Here is a 25,673-nt window from a genome sequence, read left to right on the forward strand (position 1 = left end):
TTTTTTTTTTTTTTGAGGGAGATGTAAGTCTCCATCAGCAAAAACCAAACTTCCTACTTTTTTTTTTAAGATTTTATTCATTTATTCATGAGACACAGAGAAGCAGAGACATAGGCAGAGGGAGAAGCAGGCTCCATGCAGGGAGCCTGATGTGGGACTCAATCCCAGGACCCCGGGATCACAACCTGAGCCAAAGACAGACGCTCAATCACTGTGCCATCCAGGTGTCCCCCCTACTTTCTATACAGTTGCAGGTTCCTTGCTTTGTGTTTAATCCCATGGCCCCATTTTGATATCTTAGTATCTTCCTCACATATGAAACTGTACCAGATGCATCCTTTTGGCACACTGAGTAAGATTCATTTCTAGTTCCTCATGGAGGACTTTTACTAGAGACTGAATCCAGAACTCCAACAAATTTAATTTTTTTCTTGATGAATGTGAGTAATTTTTTTTTAATATTTTATTTATTCATGAGAGACACAGAGAGGGAGGGAGGCAGATCCACAGGGAGAGGGAGAAGCAGGCTCCATGCAGGGAACCCGACATGGGACTCTATCCCAGGCCTCCAGGATCAGGCCCTGGGCCAAAGGCAGTGCTAAACTGCCAAGCCACCTGGGCTGCCCCTGAGTAATGTTTTTATATCTATAAACCTGTTTTCTTTTTGGGCACACAGTTAAATATTTTCCAGCCTAGGCTGCAGTTGTGTGGGGCCATGTAATTTATTTCTAGCCATTAGATTATGGGTAGAAGTGATGTAAACCAATTCCAAATGTAGCCCATGGAACCTCCCAAGAGATCCTCCATACTCTTTCATTTTCCTCTCTGTAGCACCCCTGAAAGCTTTTATGTTGAAGATGGTGGCCATACAAGATGGAAGGAGCCAGCATCTCCAAATGACTTTGTGACATAAAGCCTCCCTACCACCACACTCCAGCACTGATTGGTTTGGATGTGATACCAAAGGTGAGGTGAAATAACTTTTGTTGTTTTAAAACATGGATACTTTGAGATTAATCTCCTCCTCCAGGTAGTAATAACCCTAACTCTGAGCTGTCCAATGCAATAGTCACTAGCCACACGTGAGTATTTACATTTAAATTTAGATTATTCATTGTGGCTGTTGAACAGTTGAAATGTGGCTAGTGTAACTGAGAAGCTGAATTTTTAAATGAGTTTTTTTTTTAAGGTTTTATTTATTTATTCATGAGAGACGCAGAGACAGATGCAGAGACACAGGCTAAGGGAGAAACAGGTTCCTTGCAGGGAGTCCGATGTGGGACCCGATCCTGGATCCTGGGATCACGCCCTGAGCCAAAGGCAGAAGCTCAAGTGCTGAGCCACCCAGGCATTCCAAGAAGCTGAATTTTATTGAATTTTAATTAATTGAAACTTAAATGCAAAGAGTTACATGTGGCTAGAGGCTACCATATTGGGTATTGCAGATATAGATATTTCCATCACCATAGAGAATTCTATTGCACAATGCTGCCCTAAATAATAGAGAGAACGTTCTTATTTTTTAAATAATGTACTGTCCCAAGAAACTACCTCAGTAAAGCTAATTTCCCTCTACCTAAAAGAAGGCTGAGCACATTCCTTTTTTTTTTTTTTTTTTTAAGATTTTATTTATTTATTTATGAGAAACAGAGAGAGAGGCAGAGACACAGGCAGAGGGAGAAGCAGGCTTCATGCAGGAAGCCTGACATGGGACTCGATCCCGGGTCTCCAGGATCATGCCCTAGGCAGAAGGCGGTGTTAAACCACTGAGCCACCCAGGCTGCCCAACACATTCCTTTCTTGTATTGTCACCTTTACTTGCTACTGCAGGTACACACCTGACCTATTCCCTCCTGCCTTTGCCTAACTTCTTGAATGAGTGGTCATGAACTCCTTGCAATGTGGCTTCCTTTCCCACTGCACACCTGTATTTGCAGGGTGCTTGGCAAAAATGTGGCCACATCTCTCTCTCAGATGTCTCCTAAATTCTTCTGTCTGGATCTATGTCTCTCCTAAGCTCTAGGCATTTTCACTCTTCAATATCTCAAGGTCACCATGTGTTTCAGTGATATCTTGTCAGAGAAACCAGGTCAACTCTGAATTATTTATGCCAAACCTCAAGATGGCTCATGTTATCATTGTTATCCCTGCAAAATAACCACAGCTCTTTTATGTTCCAGAAAGTAATTCCCATTTAGGCGAACACTGAAGGTAGCACGAATCCTTGATGTTTGCGAGCTCAGAATGAAATGGACATGAATTCATCGTCAGGCAGTTCCAGTCCTGAGCAGGAGGGCTTTAAGCATGAGTTAATTCATGTGCTAGTGAGAGAACTCTAGGCCAGCTTGCTAAAACTGAGCAGGAGAATTTGGAGATAGTCCAGAGAGCCACAAAACCGAAGCATGACCAGAGTAATTGCAGTTGACCAAGAGGCCATCTATATCAGGCTGCCACTGACTATCATGTGGAATGTTACAACACAAAGCTTTGGGAACAGCTGTTCTGGGCCTTGACAAGAGACATGACAGAAGAAATGAGAACAGGTGGGAGATCAAGAATTTACCTTAGAGGGGGCAAAGTCAGGAAGGTCAAAGAAGGGGTCACGCTTATCCCAGGTTGGGGAGGAGGCCAAGGCTCCCTCCAATCAGCACACCCCGTGACTCTACTCACCCACATTTCCAGAAGAGCTGGCAAAATGTGCTAAACTTGGGCAAAGCTATGGAACTTGAAATTTGCGGCAGGAAACTCCCTAATATGTTCCAAAAATGTGGTAAAAAGGAAAGTTAAAAAAAAATTTAAAAATCAAGGCTTATAAAGTCTGTACAGAAGTTGCAAGAGTGCAGTGATCTGGAAAAAACTCTCTAATTTCCTGGAAAAATGAAGGCAGGGTTCATACTGCAGTAACAAATGCAACTAAGTTGATGGCAGGTGTAATTAAGTTAATGGAACCTGCAGGGATGAATATAAGTCAGAATGACTAACAGTCTGAAACATTAGTTATTCAAATGCAATACAGAGGAGTCAAGGAGCTAAGGTGTCACACTAATAACTCTGCTAACCAAGGGCTTCACAAATTGCACAAGAACCTGGCTTTGGTCCCATTGTGTTTCTGGCACAAGATTAGAAGGGCCCCGTTGGTTCACATGTTGCTTGGGCAGAGCAGTACACACTGTCACAGGGATGGCACAATTTTTTTAAACCACCGTAGTCACTTACTGCACTAGTTTCTCTCATAAGTTTATGAAAATTAAAAATATTGATATATAAATGTAATACAGTCTAATTCCAAAAGATTTTTTTTTTGGTTTGTAATTCTAAATACATTAAAATTTCGCACAGCTTCTATCTTTACTAGCTATTACAGGTTTAACAATTGCATGATATTTGTGGAAATGTGAAAAAACTATTTTTTAATTGCCCATTAAAATGTATATAATATATCCTCAAAAGTTGGATCAATATCCTAGAAACAAATTATGTAATTCACATGGAATTATCCAGATAAAGAGTTTAAAATTTGGTGTAGCTTTTATTTCTGTAGAACTAAGTAGTACGTAAAAATAAAAGCAAAAGGAGCATATCTTTTTGTTATGTGGCCCAAAATACCTCATTCGACATATAGAAAGCAGTGCAACTTTTGTGTCATTATTTGGTGGGTATGTGGAAGATATTGTTCTTTGTTTTCTTTTTGAAAATTATTTTTTCTTTCTTTTCTTTTATTTTTTTTTTTAATCTCTACACGATATGTGAGGCTTGAACTCCTGACTCCGAGATCAAGAGTTGCATGCTCTACCTACTAAGCCAGCCAGGTGCCCCGTTTTGTTTTTTCTTTTTAAAATAAGACTGAAGGGAAGGGACCCCTGGATGGCTCAGTGGTTGACCGGCTGCCTTTGGCTCAGGGTGTGACCCAGGGTTGTATAGGATCAAATCCTGTATCAGGCTCCTTGCATGGATCCTGCTTCTCTGCCTGTGTCTCTGACTCTCTCTCTCTGTCTCTCATGAATAAATAAATAAAATCTTTTTAAAAAAATGAAATAAGATTGTAATGGCTTTTATGTCTGTGGTCATCTCATTTGAGATTTAAATTTCCTTAAAAAGTTGCATAATATTCTGATTACTCCTGCTAAGGTTTTATATTTCAAATCAGAACTATCTTTACATAAGGGAAGATTTATCTCTTGGGAACACTATGGGAAAAACTATGGCACCAACTATTCCTAAGAACAATTATGTTTTGTTCACTTGTATTTTGTTTGCTAAATGACATATCGGTTACTAAGACTTACAGAATGCCTTTCTCTCTCTCTCTCTCTCTCTCTCTCTCTCTCTCTTTTAAATTTGTTTATTCATGAGAGACAGAGAGAGAAAGGCAGAGACACAGGCAGAGGGAGAAGCAGGCTCCGTGCAGGGAGCCTGACGTGGGACTTGATCCCGGGATCCCAGGATCACTACCTGAGCCAAAGGCAGATGCTCAACCGCTGAGCCACCCAGGCATCCCAGCATGCTTTTCTCAAATGAAGATCTTGAAATTATGGCCAATTGACCTAATTTTTAGCCAATTCCCAGTGGGCTATAGAATAAATGATTTTCATACCTTAATTCTTGTGTCTCCACTGTTGATTGGCTTAAGGAAATGTGTGTATATCAGAAGTGAAACCAGCACAGAATCTTAAGGTCAGAAGTACATTTTCATTGCTCATTAAGCATATTAACTTTTGGTCATAAAACACATATAATAAAAGAAAAAAATAGCTAAAATTAAATATTTTTCTTAGCCATATTAGTCACTTAGATATTAAGTTATTAATGATTGAAACTCTGTGGGGTCATGTGGCAGAAGCCATGTGAGACCAGCTAGAATCTGAGAACTTGAGCTCCCAGAGAAAGGTATTTGGTGTCTAACAGTGTTTCCTATCATCTCCTGAGGAAATGTCCCCGTTTTGTCAGACCAAGTGGTACAAGTTAGTATGTAGCTATAACTTCCTAATGTAAGTATCAAAATGTGGAGAACAGTGACTCCCTAATATTTGGCAAGTATGTTGTCTATTATTTAGGATTTTCCCTTTCCTTGTGTATACACACACACACACACACACACACACATACACATACAACACTAATGGAACATTTTCACATAAAAGAATATCAATGTTCCAGAAAATTTTACAGCTAAACAAATCAGTTTTAAAATATTCTTAAGTCTTGGGGCATCTTGGTGGCTCAGTTGGTTAAACATCTGCCTTCGGCTCAGATCATCATCCCAGGGTTCTGGAATCTAGCCATGAGTTGGGCTCCCTGTTCAGCAGGGAGCCTGTTTTTCTCTCTCCTCCCCTCTTGCTCTCTCTCAGTATCTCTGTCTCTTTCTCTAATAAATAAAATCTTTTAAAAAATGATTAAGTATTTAAAATAATCAAAGTACAATTACAGAGGCTTCAAATTCTTTTTCTTTTTAAGATTTTATTTATTCATGTGAGACACACAGAGAGAGGCAGAGACACAGGCAGAGGGAGAAGCAGGCTCCCTGCGGGGAGCCCAATGTGGGGCTTGATCCCAGGACCCCAGGATCATGACCTCAGCCAAAGGCAGACACTTAACCACTGAGCCACCCAGGCGCAAATTCTATCTTTGAAAGAGAATTCTTAACATTTAAATTATTGATCTAATGAGGACACGTCTCATATTTAAGTTTCTTGGCACTCTGGTTACATGGTGTTTCTGCTTCAAAGCCTTCTATTCTGACAAGTAACTGTTTTATTATAAAAGACTGTAGGGAGTCATATAAAGAGCCTTATAGATCAAAATCCGAAGGTATTATATTCTTATTTTCCATTGCTTTTCCCTATGTTCCTTTATTTTCTCTTATTTGAATAAATGGGTCACACAAAGTAGATGCTTGTATGCTTGATATGATTACTTGTAGTTACTGTAGTTTTATCAGAATTTATGGGAAGAAAACTAACTAAATGATCATTAGTTCTACTATACTTTGTAAAAGATAATGCTTGGGATGCTCAGCTGGCTCAGTTGGAAAAGCATGCGACTCAATCTCAGGGTCTTGAGTTTGAGCCCCATGTTGAGTAGAGATTATGTAAAATAAATAAATAAACTTTAAAAAAAATCATGCTTTTAAAAAACAAAGTAATAACTATCTTCGTGTTTTGTGTTTAAAACCATTATCTTGGGACGCTTGGGTGGCTCAACGGTTGAGTGTCTGCCTTCGGCTCAGAGTGTGATCCTGGAGTCCCGGGATCGAGTCCCAGGATCACGCCCTGGGCTGAAGGCAGCGCTAACCCGCTGAGCCACCCAGGCTGCCCTACAGCTATAATTCTGTGTAACTGTCATAAACTTGTTTTCAAAAGGAAGCAAAATAATCCGATGGTCAAGATGTGGGACCCAGATCCATCTGAGTTGGAATGTAACTCAGCTATTTTCCAGCGGATGGCTTTGACACGTCTCTGACTCTTTAAACTTTGGTTTCGGGCAATTGGGGTGGCTCAGAGATTCAGCACCGCCTTTGGCTCAGGGCCTGATCCCGGATTTCCGGGATCGAGTCCCCCATCAGGCTCCCTGAATGGAGCCTGCTTCTCCTTCTGCCTGTGTCTCTGCCTCTCTCTGTCTCTCTCTCTCTCTGTCTCTCTCTCTCTCTGTATCTCTCATGAATAAATAAATAAAATCTTAAAAAAAAATAAAATACAATAAATAAAAATACAGTGATAAGTACACAGAAAATTAAGCAAATAAAGAATGGGTAATTCCAGAAAAAAACAAAAAGTGCAAAAGGAAAGAAATGTAATTATTTCTATTATTTGGATCAGTTATGAATAATATTCACATTTTAATAAGCACTAATTACTGATTTAACAAGTATTATGATATAACTATCTTGGGAGGACTAAAAGAGGAGAGGTATGTGGTATGAGTAAGTGGTTTAAGACCACAGAACTTACATCTTCTATGGTAGGAAGTCAATAGATAGTTCTGAAATTAGTATATGAAGAAATAGCAACATAAGCATATATTTTAAAATATAACAAGAGAGAGTTAAAATAGTTGTGCCAGTTGCTTAGGTACAGATGACGGGAATCTCCCAGGCATGTTTAAGTAAGAAGGGCTATTTGTTCATAGAACAAATCCTGGAAGTATACCATGAAACTGGCTTGGTAAGGGAGCTGCTATGGCTGCCCCAGAACCAGCTGCATCCACTGTAGTCAGGAAACTCAATTTGCTAAAACTAATCCCAGAAAATATATTGTCTTTGCTGTACTACACCAGCAAAAATGAACTGTAGCCACTCAGCCGACTTCCTCACATTCTTGCTTCTAAATCAAAGTGCATAAACCTTAATCACATTCCCCAATTCTATAGCAAGGGAGGTTGGAATTTTCCTCCTAATTCTACTTTAGTAAAGTGGGGTTCACTAACAGTGGGGATTATCAAACTATGGAGAGGGCACTATACAGTGTCTTGTCTTTTCCTTCTCTCTCGCCTGCTATGTCGCCCAATACCTGAAATTCTGTCTAAAATCCTTCATAAATAGCTCGTGAATCTATTCACTTTTTTCCACTTTCCCTGACATTTCTCTAGAGTAAATCACTTCAAAGTTTTCTCAATTGGTCTCACTTTGTATAGTGTTGCCTCTTAGATCAGAGCATGGCAAAGAAACAGCTAGAAAAGGAAAAGAGAGAGAACCTTGGGATTTGTGGGCTTTCTAGAAATACTATCAAATTAAAATTTAGGGATCCCTGGGTGGCTCAGCGGTTTAGCATCTGCCTTCCGCCCGTGGTGCGGTCCTGGAGACCTGAGATTGAGTCCTGCGTCGAGCTCCCTGCATGGAGCCTGCTTCTCCCTTTGCCTGTGTCTCTGCCTCTCTCTCTCTCTCTCTCTCTGTCTCTCATGAATAAATAAATAAAATCTTTTAAAAAATTAAAATTTAATTGTAGACAGTGCCAAAGGCAGAAACAAATCTAAATTGTTTTCAAAGAGATAATTTAGTACTTTTCTTAACTGAAACAAAACTTCCTGCACCTTATGGTTGCTTTATGAACATATTCAGGGAAGCCGTGTGTGGGGGATGGTGCAAACTCTCTGGACAGGGAGGTTAAAGTTCAGGTTCTGTGATCTTCTTTACTCTTTCTGTGGTCTTGAGCAACCCCATAGCTCTCCGAGCTAATTTGTTATAGAACGTTAGAGAATTTCTATGGAATAATAAGGTATTAAAAAACACTAAAATTGCCAAAGTGTCCAAGTGATTAAATAAATTATGACCCACCTACACATCAAAAGCTATGTAGTCATTAAAAAGAGTGATGTAATTCTAAATATACTAATATGAAACAATCTCCAATATATTCTGAGTACAGAAACCACAGTATAGAAAAATACATATAATATGTTAGCATTGTGTGTGTGTGTGTGTGTGTGTGCATGTCACCATATGTGTGTTTTTAATGAATATAGGCATATTTATGTCTGTAAATTCACAGCCCATCTTTGGATGGGCACAGACACACAGAAGTGGCAATAGTGATTGCCTTCAGACAAGGAACTAAATGGCTGGAGGTGGGGTTAGGTGGGGATTCATTGATAAAAGAATAATAGATAATTATTATTCTTTTATCTTTTATCATTATCATTAAGATAATGAATCTTTTAAATTTTGTTCTATGTGCTTATATTACCAATTCAAATATTAAAATACCACGGTGTTTGGGTAGCTCAGTCCATTGAGCATCTGACTCTTGATCTCAGCTGAGGTCTTGATCTCAGGGTCTTGAGTTCAAGCCCCATGTTGAGCACCATGTTGGGTGTGGAGCCTACTTAATACTACTTAAATAAATAAATAAATAAAATGTATAGCATTAAAAAAACAAAAAATAAATACATAATTTTTCAAAAAGCCTGTAATTCACTTCTATCTCTGAAGGCTGGAGAGATCAAGATTGAGAGAGAATTAGATTTGAGGCTTGGATGCAGCACCAGCTTGGAGCTCCTCTGTTATCCATACTTGTCTACATCTTTACTTTTCTTATTGTGTGAAGCATTTTTTATTTATTTATTTATTTATTTATTTATTTATTTATTTATTTATTTATTTTTAAAGACTTTATTTATTTGAGAGAGAGCGAGAGAGAAAGCATGAGAAGAGAGAGAGGGAGAAGCAGACTCCCCGCCAAGCCGGGAGTCCAATGTTGGGGCTCCATCCCAGGACCAGGGGATCATGACCTGAGCCAAAGGCCATTGCTTAACTGAGCCCCCCAGGTGCCCCATGCATTTTACCTTTAGTTTCAATATTTACAGATCTATGGTTTACCAAGTAGAGTTTTTGTTATCCCATGCATTCTCCTATTTTCAAGTTTCTCTGTTTGGAATAGATGCATTATAGTCTATTAAATATTCAAAATGTGTAAGTCATGAAAAGTGAAAGGACTTTCAATAGGAGTTAGTTTTTTTCAGGAGCTTGGAACTAGGTATGTCTGAGAGTTTTATAATGCCGGTACACAGCATTTGCGGTGTGCAGAATGCATGCACAAGCATTATCTACCACTTGATCCTTTGCACATTACCTATCACTTGATCCTTTGCACAGGAGTTCCATGTGATTCTTGCTATTCTCAGCTTTGTCCAAGATCTAAAATTAGAACTAGGCTAACATTACATTTCACTTGGTTACAAGTCTGACGGAGGTTTTTAATCATCTGGAGCCACACTGAAAACAGTTCTCCCTGAAATCCTCTTTTAGCTGATAATCACTAACTTTGGGCATGTCAGCTTCTATGTCCACTGACTATGGTAAGTATTTTTCAAAAACATTTTTTCCCCATTCTTCATTAGAAGGATTGCTGAGGATGCCTTTACTGTGTCTGCATTTGCTGGGATGTACAGCTGAATTTGGAATTGAATTAAAAAGTCTTTTGTGGGGTTTCATAGTCATGCTTGTAATTATCTTCCTCTGGAATTTTGATTTCCCTAAAAGTTAAGAAGTATTTTTTGTTTTGTTTTGTTTTGTTTTGTTTTGTTTTGGGGGGTTTTGTGTGTTTCTTGTTTGTTTGCTTGCTTGCTTTTGCCTTTGAAAGCAGACTCTCTTGGTTATGTCCTTACCAAGCAAAGTGCATTTCCGTTATGGTTATAATCAAGGCAGAGAATACAGTCCTATGCTGACGTCAAAAGTTCATATATCATTATTGACTTGTTTTCCTCGAAGGGAAATTGGTTGCTGTCATAGGAAAGTTGATGGCTGAATGAAGTTTAATGGCAAACTGAGGAATCAAATGAGCATACAAATGGTTATATGTGTTTAAAAAATACACATTTACATGTGGATACTTGGGATTTTAAAAAATGATTTGATAAACATTTAAAACTTGCTAAAATCTGAGACAATAAATTGTAGGTTGACTATGATGTCCTCAGGGGTTTGGATTATCAGCATATGTATGCCAAGGTTTCTTGATGGCAGAAAGATCTTGCAATCCGTTCCTGTGGAAATTGTGCATGCATTGCTTAAAAATAGAGACCCTTTCCTAACAATTTTTCTGCATATTGGCAATTATATATCCATCCTAACATTTTAAACCGTTTTGTCCTCTGTAATAGAGTTTTTCTCCCACCCCTCTTTGTATCTCTTATGCACTGCATACTATTAAGGAAATCAGTAATTTAGAAGGGATTAATAATGAAAAGCAATAGTCTGTACCCCATTTCTATCACTCTAGAAGTAAGCATTTAACCAGTTCAGGATTTAGTTTTCAGTGGTTATCTCCATAGTTCTTTTTTTTTTTCCCAAAGGCCGTTATTATTTCTTACCAACTTTAGGAATTATCATAAAACTTCATTATGAAAGATGATGCCTAAGTCCACTTACACCCCATAGAGTTATATCCTTATTTTTAGTTTCTCCCTTGATCACCTTTATAAAAGACTATAAATAAATGCTTATTACATTTTGTTCTTTAGGCTTAAATAAGTCTTCCTTGCTTTTTAATAGGTTGATTTATTTCAAAAGTTGATTTCTATCACTCAGAAAAAAGAAACTCTGCACCCTTAGCAGTCACTCCCTATTTCCCCCTCTGAAAAGCCCTTGGATATCACTAATCTACTTTTTTTTCTCTGTAAATCTACCTATTCCAGACATTTCATATAAATGGGATCATATGTGGTCATTTGTGTCTGCTTCTTTCACTTAGCACACTTTCATTCAACATTCATCCATGATGTAGCAAGTGTCAGTACTTATTCTTTTTTGTGGCTGAATAATATTCCATTGTATGGAAATACTACATTTTTGTTTATCCATTTGTCAGTTAACAGCCACTTTTGGGCTACTGTGAATAATGCTACTTCAACATTTAGGTAGAAGTTTTTTTTTTAAGATTTTATTTATTTATTCCTGAGAGACACAGAGAAAGAGAGAGAGAAGCAGAGAAGCAGAGACACAGGCAGAGGGAGAAACAGGCTCCATGCAGGGAGCCTGACGCGGGACTCGATCCCTGCTCTCCAGGATCATGCCCTGGGCCAAAGGCAGGCTCTAAACCACTGAGCCACCCAGGGATCCCCTAGGTAGAAGTTTTTGTGTGAACATATGTTTGGGTATAAATCTAGGCATGGATCTTTTTCTATTTTATACTTTCTATTTTTTCCTATTTTTATGCTAGGCGTGCCTCTTATAAACAATACATAGGATTTTGTCTTTAATTGGACAATCTTTATATATTAACTTGCAGCTTTAGTAATCAGGAAAGTATAAATTTGTGACCATAATGAAATTTTATACAGTAGTTTGTTGATAAGGATGTACATCAATGGGGACCCTTATACAGTTGTAGTAAGAGTATAAATGGGCACAATCACTTTGGAAAACAATTTTTCTCTATCTTATAAATTTGAACATTCACATATATTATGATCCAGCAGTTCTAGTCCTACATATATACCCAATAGAGGCAATAGCACTTGAGCACCGTGATGATAAGGACAAGAATTTTGGAAACAATATTGTTTGTAATAGCAAAACTCTGCTACCCAAATATCCATGTTCATTGGGACAGAAAAATTATATCATGGCATAGTCATACATTTTAGAGATCGTGGCATATCAGTATATGAAATGTTTTGCTAGGCAGCCCGGGTGGCTCAGCGGTTTAGTGCCACCTTCAGCCCAGGGCCTGATCCTGGAGACCCGGATCGAGTCCCATGTCGGGCTCCCTGCATGGAGCCTGCTTCTCCCTCTGCCTGTGTCTCTGCCTCTCTCTCTCTCTGTGTCCCTCATGAATGAATAAATAAATAAATAAATAAATAAATAAATAAATAAATAAATAAATAATCTTAAAAAAAAAAGAAAAATATTTTGCTTTCTTTATGGAGCTATTTAATTTCCCATGATATGGGTGTACTATACATTACTGATCAAAAATTATATTGTTTCCAATCTTTTGTTGTTATGAAAAACACTGCAATGAATAACTTTATAATACATAATTTTACGATTGAAAAATATTTGCGGTATAAATTACTAGGACTATGAATATACTTTTATAAGACTGATAGACATTACCAAATTTCTCTCCATAGAGAACAAAATACTACCACCTTTAGTGTATAAGAGTGCCTGTTTCCCTACACTGTTACAAATTTCACTCTTCCTTTCCAAACTTTATACCTTTATATTTACTTCCTTTGCCTTGTAGCATTCCAGTATAATGTTGAATAGTTGTGATTGTGGACATCTTTGACTTCATGAATTTGGGAGGAAATAATTCAATTAACTATGAATCAAATTCTTCACTATTACTAATACAATTTGATGAAAAATGAGTACAATTATTACAATTATTTGTAAGGCAAAGAACATTCCATAAAATGGATCTACCATAATATACATAACCATTCCCCTATTTTTATTTTACTTTCTGAGATTCAGATCACCATCCTCATTATTACATCTGCCCATTTGCAATTTATTTTACAAGAGCAAGTAATCCCAGTTTATTGCCACTTAACTGAATTCCAACCTGTGCATAGCAACTAGACTAAGTAGATATCCCAAAATGCTGGTCTTACATGTACATATCCATTATTTATTTATTTATTTTATTTTTTTTCTTACATATCCATTATTTAATCATTTTCATACAACTGGACATGTAAACTAATGGCAGTTTTTCATTACTGTCAATTACATAGTAGCAAAGGACGTAGATGTGGCTTCACTTTGCACCTCTGCTACATATTAGACATGAGACTTTGAACAAATTGCCCATCTTTATTTTTTTTATTTTTATTTTTTTCAAATTGCCCATCTTTAAAGCTTGGTTTTCTCATCTGTATATTACAGACAACAAAAGCACTCATGGCAGAGCACCTGGGAGGCTCGGTCAGTTAACATCTGCCTTCGGCTCAGGTCATGATCTCAGGGTCCTGGGATCAAGCCCCATGTCAGGCTCCCTGCTCATCAGGGAATCTGCTTCTCCTTTGCCCCTCCCCTCTCACTTGCACTGTCTCTCGAGTATATAAATAAAATCTTTTTTAAAAAGCACCCATGGCATAATATTTTTATGAGAATTATTAAGTTAGATATGATGTGTAAAAGTGTATAAAATAGTTTTGGGAACATGGAAAGTGTTCAATAAATATAAGCTATTATGATCATTTCTGGACCTGGTGAACATTCTGAAACACATTTGTTTGTTTTCTCTTCTACAATTAGGTCCTTTTTGAGATGGCATCTTTGATTCAGCTATTCAGAACTTAATGAAGTTGGTGACTATGACAATGTGGAGAAATCATGTCAGAAAATGTAGTTTGTACTGGGGCTGTCAATGCTGTAAAGGAAGTCTGGGAAGAAAGAATAAAAAAACACAATGAAGACCTGAAGCGAGAGAAGGAATTTCAACAGAAGTATGCTTTCATGTGTTTATTATTTGAAATTAGTGAAAATTCAGAACATCATCATTACAGAAAAGAGCAGTTGTTAAATGCCTTATTATTGAATTTGATAGATTTTTACTTACTGAAAACTCAGAATATAACTAAAGGATACACCTGATTCAATTAAGTGTGGCTATGTGATGGTGGCCACAAAAGATACAGGTGTCTTTATGTGAAAATAGTAGTTATCTTAGGCCTTCATAAGAGTCTGTTCAGCATTCATAAAGTTTGATTAGTATCATTTAGTCCACTTTTCAGTGATTGCTTATTCAATATTATATCCCCTAGATACTAAAACAACATCTGGCAATAGAAGGTAGTATAGATTCTCACCTATTTGAATAGCCATGAATGTCAGCCAGGGCCCCTGTGGATCACCTGATTCCTTGATTTGGGCTATAATTAAATAGTTTGGCTCTCATTTCTTCTACCTTCTTGAAAGCTACCTGTTTTCCTGATTGGATGTCTTCAAAGCATTCTACTAATCATGCAAGAAGAGCCACTTTCCTCATGGAGCCCTACAATTCTCATTCAACAAGCCTCTTTCTAAATATTAAATTGCCTCTTGTCTTGCAACATATACAAATATTGGACCATTAATGATATTTTATGTCAATCATATCTTAATGGAAAAAAATGCTCTTGTGTCAGCAAGTACCATAAAATTCAACTAAAAATGGCTTACAGGGGATCCCTGGGTGGCGCAGCGGTTTAGCACCTGCCTTTGGCCCAGGGCGTGATCCTGGAGACCTGGGATCGAATCCCACATCGGGCTCCCGGTGCATGGAGCCTGCTTCTCCCTCTGCCTGTGTCTCTGCCTCTCTCTCTCTCTCTCTCTCTCCCTCTGTAACCATCATAAATAAATAAATAAATAAATATAAAAATAAATAAAAATGGCTTACAGAAGAGATGCCTGGGTGGCTCAGTGGTTGAGCATCTGCCTTTGGCTCAGGTCATAATCCTGGGGTCCTGGGATTGAGTCCCATGTCAAGCTCCCCACAGCAAGTCTGCTTCTCCCTCTGCCTGTTTCTGCTTCTCTCTGTGTCTCTCATGAATAAATAAATAAAATCTTTTAAAAAATGACTTAAGGAATAGGGAAGTCCTGAGGCAAGGCAATTCCAAAGGTTGAACAGCTTTAAAGACTTAGCTTCTTATCACCTTCTACTGCTAATCTCCGTGTGTCAGTTTGGTCCTCAGGTTTGCCTCTGAGTGTCACAGGATGACTGGTACACTTCCAGGCATCACAGCCAGGCATCATTAGGTTATCAGAAGAGTGGAAACTATTTCTGTTTCTTCAAGAATGAGGAAGACTTTCCAGGCACTTTAGCAAACCTCTCCTTCACCTCTCATTGACCAGAACTGGGTGATTTGTACTCCCCCATTCCAGTTTCCTTCTAGGGGAATGACTATATGATTGGTTTAAACAAATTAAGATTTATACCAGGATTACTTGGGGGAAGTATAAATACTTGAAAATATTAAGTATTTCTCAGCAAAGAAGATGGGGGAAAGTTCTTGATCAATAACTACTTCTGTCTTTATTATTTTTTAAAATATTTTTTCATTTTTTCATTTATTTTTTAATGATTCTTTTTTTAATTTTTATTTATGATAGTCACACAGAGAGAGAGAGAGAGAGAGAGAGGCAGAGACACAGGCAGAGGGAGAAGCAGGCTCCATGCACCGGGAGCCCGACGTGGGATTCAATCCCGGGTCTCCAGGATCGCGCCCTGGGCCAAAGGCAGGCGCCAAACCGCTGCGCCACCCAGGGATCCCCAAACCCTAGGGGGATAGGCAAGGCCTACAGAAGTGGTATGAGTTGCCCACAGTCACCAAGTTAAGTGATACATTCTGGACTTAGATCATAGAAATTCAGATCCAGAAAGAATTTAGGAATCATTATAGGGATGGAAATAGACTTCTCAAGTAATAGTTAGCCTCTCTGTAAACTTACTAAGGACAGGGCTTTTTGCATGCTCAATGTGTAGCATATCATTTGGCATATAATGGTTGCTTAATGAATTCTTTAAGTAAAAGGTTAAGGAATAAGACATCTAACCACACTTGTCATTAAATCTTGTTCTGAAATACATAGATCTCTTAGTGAGTGACAATAATCATCATGCTTACTATTTTAGCAGTTCTATTTTTTTTTAAAGTGATGTAATCAAATAGATGGCATTATACATTTTGTCTCAGATAACCACACCTAGCAGAAGCCTGGCCAGCGGTCTAGAAAGCCACACATAGCCATTGCTGCCACAGTATACTAGTTAGCAGATTAAATTTCAGATACATACCTGTTAAAAATACAGGCTCTACAGAAATAATTTGCAAATAAAAATACATAGAAACAACAAATATTTCACTTTTAGAGATATTTGGTTTTTCTGTTCACTAATATAAAATCCCCACTGAAGATCAGTTAATATGCAGAACTGCTAAAATATATATATTAATGCTCAGGTCAAGAGATTTTTGACAAGTAACTATTCAAATTAAACCTATGTTCCTTGATAACTGCTTATATTTATTATGTATCATTCTAAAAGGATAAATTACAAAGGTTTCAATTCTAAACTTATTCTATTTTTCATCCATTAAAAATTTTCTAGTATAGGGACACCTGGGTGGCTCAAGCAGTTGAGCGTCTGCCTTTGGCTCAACTGGTGATCCTGGAGTTCCAGGATCGAGTCCCACAGCGGGCTCTTGCATGGAGCCTGCTTCTCCTCCCTCTGTCTATGTTTCTGCCTCTCTCTGTGTCTCTTATGAATAAATAAATAAAATCTTTAAAAAATAAAATAAAATAATAAAAATTTTCTAGTATAGAAATAAAAAACTTTTGCAACCTTTCCTAGTCATTTTCATAGCTTGATATTATCCTTATGTAAATTTGCAATGAACCAAAAATCAATAGGTATGGGTTTCAGAATGACAAAGGTTTTGTGTATTTTTATTTTTGAAAAATGAAATCTGAATAAAATTGGAATGTAATCATATAAAATTTAACTCTGAACTTGAACTTCAGAGTATTATTTGCAAGTCCTTATAAAGTAATTAACTATCTATGGATTAGATGTCTAACAAATGCAAATCAAAAGGCCAATGAGATACCACTAGGATGGCTATGGTCCAAACCATGGACAATAACAAAAGTAAGCGGGCAGCCCGGTGGCTGAGCGGTTTGGCGCTGCCTTTGGCCCAGGGCCTGATCCTGGGGACCCGGGATCGAGTCCCACATCAGGCTCCCTGCGTGGAGCCTGCTTCTTCCTCTGCCTGTGTCTCTACCTCTCTCTCTCTCTCTCTGTGTCTCATGAATAAATAAATAAAATCTTTTAAATAAAAAAAGTAAGCAAGATGTGGAGAAATTGGATGCCTCATGCGCTGCTGGAGGGAAGGCAAAATGGTACAAGCAATTTGGACACAGTTTAGCAGTTCCTAAAAAAAAAGGTTAAAAATAAGAGTTACAATGCAATGCAGCAATTCTATTCCTAGGACTATACTCAAGATAAAGGAAAATATATGTCTACATAAAAACTTGTTCAGAAATGTTCATAGCAGTATTATTCATAATAGCCAGTAAGTGGGCTTAACCCAAATGTCCATCAACTGACGAAAAGATAAACAAAATGTGGTATACTCATGCAGTGAAGATTCTTATGTCAAAAGGAATTTAGTACTGAAACATGTTACAACATGAGTGAACTCTGAATAAACTTGTGCTATGTGGAAAGACCACATATTGTATAGTCCCATTTTTGTGAAATGCCCAGAATAGATAAATCCATAGAGATAGAAAGTAGATGATTAGTGGCTGCCAGGTGCTGGGAAAATGAGGAATGAGGAGTGACTGCTAACAGGTGTGTTTTTTTATTTTACTTTTTAAAGTTTTTGTTTTAATTTCAGTTAGTTAACATAAGTATTGTATTAGTTTCAACTGTACAATATAGTGATTTAACAATTCCTTACAACACCCAGTGCTTATCACAAGTGCCCTCCATAATCCCCGTAAACTGCCCTCTGGTAACTATCAGTTTGTTCTTTTTTTTTTTTTAATGTTTATTTTTTTTTTAATTTTTTTATTTATTTATGACAGTCACACACACACAGAGAGAGAGAGGCAGAGACACAGGCAGAGGGAGAAGCAGGCTCCATGCACCGGGAGCCCGACGTGGGATTCGATCCCCGGTCTCCAGGATCACGCCCTGGGCCAAAGGCAGGCGCCAAACCGCTGCACCACCCAGGGATCCCTCAGTTTGTTCTTTATAGTTAAGAGTCGGTTTCTTGATTTGCCTCTCTCTTTACTCCCCTATGATAGTTTGTTTCTTAAATTGCACATATAAGTGAAATCATATGGTATTTGTCTTTCTATGACTGACTTATTTTGCTTAGCATAATACTCTCTAGCTCCATCCACATTGTTGCAAATGGCTAGATTTCATTCTTTTTTATGGCTAATATTCCGTGTGTGTGTGTGTGTGTGTGTGTGTGTACCACATCTTCTTTATCCATTTGTCAGTTGATGGACACTTGAGCTGTTTCCAAAATTTGCCTATTGTAGATAATGCTGCCCTTTGAATTAGTATTTTTGTATGAATAAATACTTAGTAGAACAATTGTTGGATTGTAGGGTAGTTCTATTTTTAACTTGTTGAGAAACCTCTATCTGTTTTCTAGAGGGCTACACCAGTTTGCATTGGGCGTGGAGTTTTTTGAATGATAAAAATGTTTTGAATCAGATAGTGGTGATAGTTGAACGACTCTGTGAATATATCCAAAACCATTAAATTGTATACTTTAAAAGGATTAATTTTGTGGTATGTCAATTATATCTCAATAAAGCTATTAGTTAAAAAAAATCTATGGAGAGTTATGACACTTTTCAAAAGTTAAATATAGGGCATTTACAATATGAATCATATTTATAATTCTTAAAAAACAAATTCTTTTCTGATTTCTAGATACTATTAATCAAGTGGTTACTTTTGATGGATCACTTTTTATATAAAAGTGAATGCTACCTATGTATGTCATTATTGTGAACAAAATGTTATCTGCTCTCTTAGGCTAGTGCGGATCTGGGAAGAGAGAGTAAGCTTAACTAAGCTAAGAGAAAAGGTCATCAAGGAAGATGGAAGAGTCATTTTGAAGATAGAAAAAGAGGAATGGAAGGTAAGCTTCATAGAAGTAATATTTGATTTTCTCTATTTTGCGTTTTGTTGCGAGAGAACATGATTCTGAGACTGTATGATTAAATCTGGAATAGTTAGAAATTCTAATTTTAATAATACACCAAATGAATTTGGCGACATGAACACCTGAAAAGAAACATAACCACATTTTTTTGGTAAAAACTTAAGTTGCTTCAACTCTGCCTAAACTTAAGTCATCTGCAATTTTTCTCCTACTAATCTTAAGAAGTAACTTCTCATTTTCCATAAACAAGATGACCATCTGCCTAACAAAAATCATATAGCTTTCCAAAATGAATGCTCAGCTAAAAGTCCACAAAATGGAATAGGATATCCATTTTTTTAGGTCTACTACCTGATTCATATTCTCTGTCATAAACATATATACATACAACTGCTTAATTACATTAGGCATATTCATTTTTATAGGGGTATCTATCCTTTGGGTCAGTGTTTATTTTCATACATACAAATATATTTAGGGGCTTATGTTCTCTTTGAGCTATTTTAGGTTGAAAGGGAAAAGGTGCAAAGTTCAGAATAGTTGAAACTCTTAAAATTGTTAAACAAAACCTGTAAAAAGCTTTTATAGAATATTTCAAAATATAAGGGGAAGAGAAATTTGAATTGTTGACTAAATTATTTTTTTGTTTCTCTATGATTTCAACCAACCATTATATTCTCATTTTCAATTGTACATGTACTTTATTATTTTTTAAAATATTTTTAATTTATTTATTAGAGACACACAGAGAGAGAGAGAGAGAGAGAGAGAAGGCAGAGACACAGGCAGAGGGAGAAGCAGAGGGAGAAGCAGGCTACATGCAGGGAGCCTGACATGGGACTCGATCCCAGGTCTCCAGGATCACGCCCTGGGCCAAAGGTGGCGCTAAACCACTAAGCCACCGGGGCTGCTCTGTATTTTATTTTTTAAAAAAGATTTTATTTATTCGTGAGAGACACACAGAGAAGGCAGAAATATAGGCAGAGGGAGAAGCAGGCTCCCTGTGGGGAACCTTGTGCAGGACTCGATCCTGGGAACCCTCCTGGATGATGCCCTGAGCCGAAGGCAGATGCTCAACCACTGAGCCCCCCCGGCTACCCCTGCATATGTACTTTTATTTATTTATTTATTTTTATTTTTTTTGCATATGTACTTTTAAAGAGCCTAATACAACAACGTCTTTAGGATATAGTTATATGTATGTGCACTATTGACCAAAATATATTATCTTTGTTTATTCTGATTGGGGTTTGAAGGTTTAGTACCCCTACCCCCAAAGTAAAGGTCTTAAAACTTAGCAGTAACACAAAGCACTTGGAAATATAACCCATTAAGGAAAAAAGTATTCCAAAGTTCTTTTGCAAATCAAGTAATATCCCTACAATTATACTTCAGTATGACATGATACTAAAATAATTTAATATAGTAATTCTGTCATTCTCTTACTTGAGTTTAGACCCTTCCTTCTTCTCTACTGAAACTGAATCAGCTACAGGAATGGCAACTTCATAGAACTGGTTTGTTGAAAATCCCTGAATTTATTGGAAGATTCCAAAACCTCATTGTATTAGATTTATCTCGAAACACAATTTCAGAGATACCTCGAGGAATTGGTAAGGAAGATTGCTTTTATTCCTGTCTTTTTTTTTTTTTTACTGAGAATTCTTTTTGATATTTGAGAAAATTGCAAACATCTAAATTGAAGCTTCCAGATCCAAGTTTTTGGTATTTACTGAAGTGATTCAAGCTGAGATTTCAATGCCAGAAAAGTCTCTTTGGAAATATTACTGTATAGATTCTGGAAACAATATCTCTTGCTCAGTTAATCCTCCTAGAAGAGAACAGGCTGAAGGCAAGAAAGAAAGTTAAAAACATTCCTTAGATGAGAAAAAAAAAAAAAAACCTCAAATGGAAAATTGGCCAGGAGATTAAACAAGTTGAAAAAAATTGTATATTTTTTGCTTATAGCATTGATAAACCTGCTCCTTATCTTTAGAAGGGCAGGACACATACTGGGAAAAGGCAAGAACCTGAGAAGTGTGATTTGCCAATACGAAACTGGCAAGTAAGTCATGCTCTAATACTTAGTAACTGGAAACTTTATTTTATATCCATCTGCTCTCTTTTGTGTATTATTTTTTTTTTGTAGGACTGCTCACTAAACTTCAGGAACTAATTCTTAGTTATAACAAGATCAAGACCGTCCCCAGAGAATTAAGTCATTGTGCCAGCTTGGAGAAACTAGAACTTGCTGTAAACAGAGACATATGTGATCTTCCACAAGAGGTCAGAAAGATATAAATGTCTACGGTTTTCTTTTCCACCTATTATTGGTTTACTTCTCAACTCTGTGATCATTAAAAATGACACTAATGAAATGCTATACATTTTATTTTGGGAAATATTTAGTGATAATCATTTTCTATTATTATAACACATTTTTAATTAGAGAAATTTTATTTGGCATAAAAGATGCCTCTTATTGTCATAGTACTGACATTTGTGATCTCCTTCAAGGCCAGAGTAAGAGTTGCACTTATATCTAGTTCCAGAATGGACAGCCCAGCCTAAGTTGGGGTTTATTTATTTATTTATTTATTTATTTGGCCTATTATTATTATAGGCTAATAAATGCCTATTCAATAAATTAATGTCATAAAGCCCAGACAATGTGGTGATGGAAAGACTCTTGGTAGTTGGTGTTCATAGAGAGATCAGTTTTTGAGATGGATGTGAAGTGGCAAGAAATTAATTCTTCAGTTTCGGAAAAGTGTTTCTTTAGTTTCTTAGGCTCTTCCACATGAAAGCAAAGCCACAGGCTTGGAAAGCCTTCAAACTTTGACTTGGTATGACTTGTTCTTAGTAAAATCAACCTTATCATAGAGATAGAGACACTTTCAAACATATTGCAAACCTATTAATGATCTTACAGTCAGCGAACGGAATTTCCAAGGTATTCTGACTTTGCAAGATGAAAGTTAGGAAAAATAATAAAACTCAAAACAAAATAGAAAGACTGTTATCTTCTCCCATTCTCCACTATTGTTGGTGAGAATACCATTGTTCCCCCACACGAGTTATTATGGCACCAATCATTGTTGCTTTTGCAAGTAAAACATAGTTTCTACATTCATATCTGTCTTGTCTTGTAATAGTTCAACTTAATGAAATGTATGGACTTATGATGAAAATGACGATCACAGGGACAATTTATATCTATGACAGGGCGAATATATATCTTATTTCTAACTTCTAGTTCTTGTGATTTTCTTTCTAGGATTCGTTCTGTCACTAAAAATGCTGTATGAATTTGGGCATGTCTATTTACCTGTGTTTACCTTAATTTTTTCACATGAGAAATAGATTTTACTGGAACAAATACTGGACTGAGATCTTGAGCCTGGGAGTATTTCTGAGTGTGGCCTCTAAGTTAACTATGTAGCCTTGAACACACCAGTGAGGTCTCAATTCTGACATACGCAAAATAAAGACTGTTAGGTTATAAAAATGTTAATATCTTTCAGTATTATAAAATCAAATGATTCTAGTACCACAGAGAAATGAGCAACAGGAGACTTATCTCTCAGCCATTACATTGCACACATTGTACACACACAAACATTTTTATGCCAGTGTGAAGACAAGCTTTTCATATTCCATTCTAAACCATTTGAAAAATTTTAAAGTCCGATAACAGATTTTGAAAAGTTTTATTCTTGGCTTGAATTCTAAAGCTGGACAAACATTACCTACTGAATGAAAACCTCTCACTTTTTTGCATTATGCACAAAACACTGTATTTGTGCTTGTGTGTGTGTGTGTGTGGTGTTAAAGATATGGAATGAATCTTAACATTCCCTGAGATAAAAATAAAACAGAACTTACCTAGATAAATGGAACATTTTTGGGAAAAGTTAACTAAATTCTCACATTTTGAAACTTTTACTATAGTGTTACATAAAAAGAGATTAGAAATTTTGTGGCTTTAGGTCCAAGAAAACTTGAATGCACATCACCTATCATTTCTAGTTACATGGCCTCTCTTAACCATTTTGTCCTTAAAATAGAAATAAGATACTCATCTTGTAAAGTTGATGAATAAACTAGAGCTATAAGCAACAACATGAATGCATTGAGACACTGATACTGAGAGAAAAAAGCAAGTTAAGGGAAGTACAGTATCATAATCTTCAAATAAAGATACTAAATTTTGTTTATGACAACATATAGTAGTAACTATAGAGAAATATATAAAAACATATTTATGTATAGTAATGAAAAAAACCATGCACAGGAATAATAAACACCAAATTCAGGAGATGGATTCCCTCTGGAAAGGAAGGAGGAGTACACAGGAGGCAGTCATATATATATATATTTAAGATTTCATTTATTTAGGATGCCTGGGTGGCTCAGCAGTTGAGTGTCTGCCTTTGGCTCTTTGGCTCAGGGTGTGAACCCAGATCAAGTCTGGATTGGGCTCCCCACAGGGAGCCTGCTTCTCCTTGGGCCTATGTCTTCTATTTATTCATGAGAGACAGAGAGAGAGGCAGAGACATAGGCCCAGAGAGAAGCAGGCTCCCTGTTGGGAGCCTGATGTGGGACTTGATCTTGGGACCCCAGGACCATGACCTGAGCCAAAGGTGGATGCCCAACAGCTGAGCCACCCAGGTGCCCCTCTTTTTTTTTTTTTTTTCCTTAAGATTTGAGAAAGGAAGAGAGAGTGGGGAGAGGGTTCAAGGAAGAGTCAGAATCTCAAGCAGACTCCCTGCTGAGCTTGGGGCCCCAGGCAGGGCCCCACATGGGGCTCCATCTCACAACCCAAGCCGAAACCCAGTCAGTGAACAGAGCCACCCAGGCGCCCCTCAGTTTATTTTCTTTCTTTTTAAGATTTTTATTTATTTTATTAGAGAGAGAGAGAGAGAGAGACGCAGAGACACAGGCAGAGGGAGATGCAGGCTCCATGCAGGGAGCCCGATGTGGGACTCATTCCCGGGTCTCCAGGATCAGGCCCCGGGCTGAAGACGGCGCTAAACCGCTGAGCCACCGGGGCTGCCCGTATTTTCTTTCTTAAGCTGAGCACACTGGTATTGGGATATTATTCTAAATAACTTTTTACTGTTTTCATAGAAATAAAACAATTACCAAGCGGTAAATGCTATGACTGAGATAGCATATATAAAACATTGAGCACAAAAAAGAAGGTTCAATAAAGTATTACTTCGAAGTTTGGGTTTTCCCATACAAATCTCAAATTCAGGATGAAAAGAACACACAAACAAATACAAGCAAAGTTCTATAAATGCTGGAACTTGGGTATTTAGAAGATAAATTTTCTTTGAATAGATGAGTTCTTTTTCTTTTTTTTTTTTTTAATAGATGAGTTTTCTATGAGAGTTTTTCATTTATCTGGAGGTTACTTAGCTTTATTTTATTTCAGAGTTCTTGTGGAGGACTAGGACTGAAAGCCCAAGCATAATGTGAACATTCCCAGATGTGAAATATCTCCTTTACCAATGTGAGCGTTCTAGTAGTTTACATTGTGGACATTCATTTTGAAAACCTTGCTTTCCTCTTTAGCTCAGCAATTTGTTAAAGCTTACGCACCTTGATTTGAGTATGAACCACTTTACTACAATCCCTCTTGCTGTGTTGAATATGCCTGCTCTTGAATGGCTCGACATGGGAAGCAACAAACTTGAACAACTTCCCGATACTATAGAAAGGTAAAATTAGTTTTCTGTGCTATTAACAGCTGTGTTGAAGCCATCCATAATAAGTATGAAGTAACAGACAAAACAAACGAGACCCTAAGCATAATCAATCACGAGAGATCCATGTAGTATAAAATATTGCTACTTTTTAACAGAATACTTTCATTTACTTAAATTAAGGGTTTTGGGAGAGAAAAACTGGCTGTCAATATGTTGACATGAATATGCCATACAGTAACATCACTTAGTGCATGCCAGGCACTCTGCGCTTTATAGATGGATGAAGAGGGGCACCTGGGTAGCTTAGTGGTTGAGCAGCTGCCTTTGGCTCAGGTCATGATCCCGGGGTCCTCGGGTCGAGTCCTGCATTGGGCTCCCCACAGGGAGCCTGCTTCTGTCTCTGTCTCTGTGTGTCTCTCATGAATAAATAAATAAAATGTAAAAAACCCTGGCAATTAAAAAGAATAATAAAAAAATAAATGAAACTCACATAGAGATGTTAGCTAAATTGTTCAAGATCAAAGTTTAAGTGTGCAATCTAGGTTTTGAACCAAGGCAGCCTGGCCCAGGGTCCATGCTATTAACCATTATGCACACCTGTCTTGCTCTAACCAGGCATATTAATTATTTCTGATTTTTCTTCTAATATTCTAATTCCGATTAGATAACATTTACAGCAGTTCTTTAAGAAATCCTATGAGAATAGTGAAGAATGCTGAAATATATTGGTTTCCTTCCTACCACCACATGCTGAGAAGTATACTGTAGGGATTAGCCCTCCAATGCAGCTTCCCAATAATCAGGTAATGTGAAGTCAGTTAACTTAACTGGTACACTGGT

The 25,673-nt window shown here is 37.2% G+C and overlaps 1 protein-coding gene across 3 annotated transcripts in view; it reads left to right on the plus strand.

Moving 5' to 3' along the window:
- LRRC39 (leucine rich repeat containing 39) overlaps positions 1-25,673 on the plus strand; it is a 29,821-nt gene continuing 4,148 nt past the window's right edge. For 2 of the 3 annotated variants that reach the window (XM_025417524.3, XM_025417526.3), the window contains exons 1-6: positions 9,632-9,789; positions 13,703-13,893; positions 18,990-19,095; positions 20,576-20,732; positions 21,269-21,405; positions 24,700-24,845. In XM_025417524.3, the coding sequence (XP_025273309.1) occupies positions 13,781-13,893; positions 18,990-19,095; positions 20,576-20,732; positions 21,269-21,405; positions 24,700-24,845 (659 nt within the window). In that variant the 5' untranslated portion in view covers positions 9,632-9,789; positions 13,703-13,780. Of the gene's footprint in view, positions 967-9,631; positions 9,790-13,702; positions 13,894-18,989; positions 19,096-20,575; positions 20,733-21,268; positions 21,406-24,699; positions 24,846-25,673 lie in introns of those variants that run through there. The other variant, XM_025417525.3, reaches the window with a different exon arrangement.

This window comes from Canis lupus, chromosome 6, assembly GCF_003254725.2.
Source record: "Canis lupus dingo isolate Sandy chromosome 6, ASM325472v2, whole genome shotgun sequence".
Classification (NCBI taxonomy): Eukaryota; Metazoa; Chordata; class Mammalia; order Carnivora; family Canidae; genus Canis; species Canis lupus.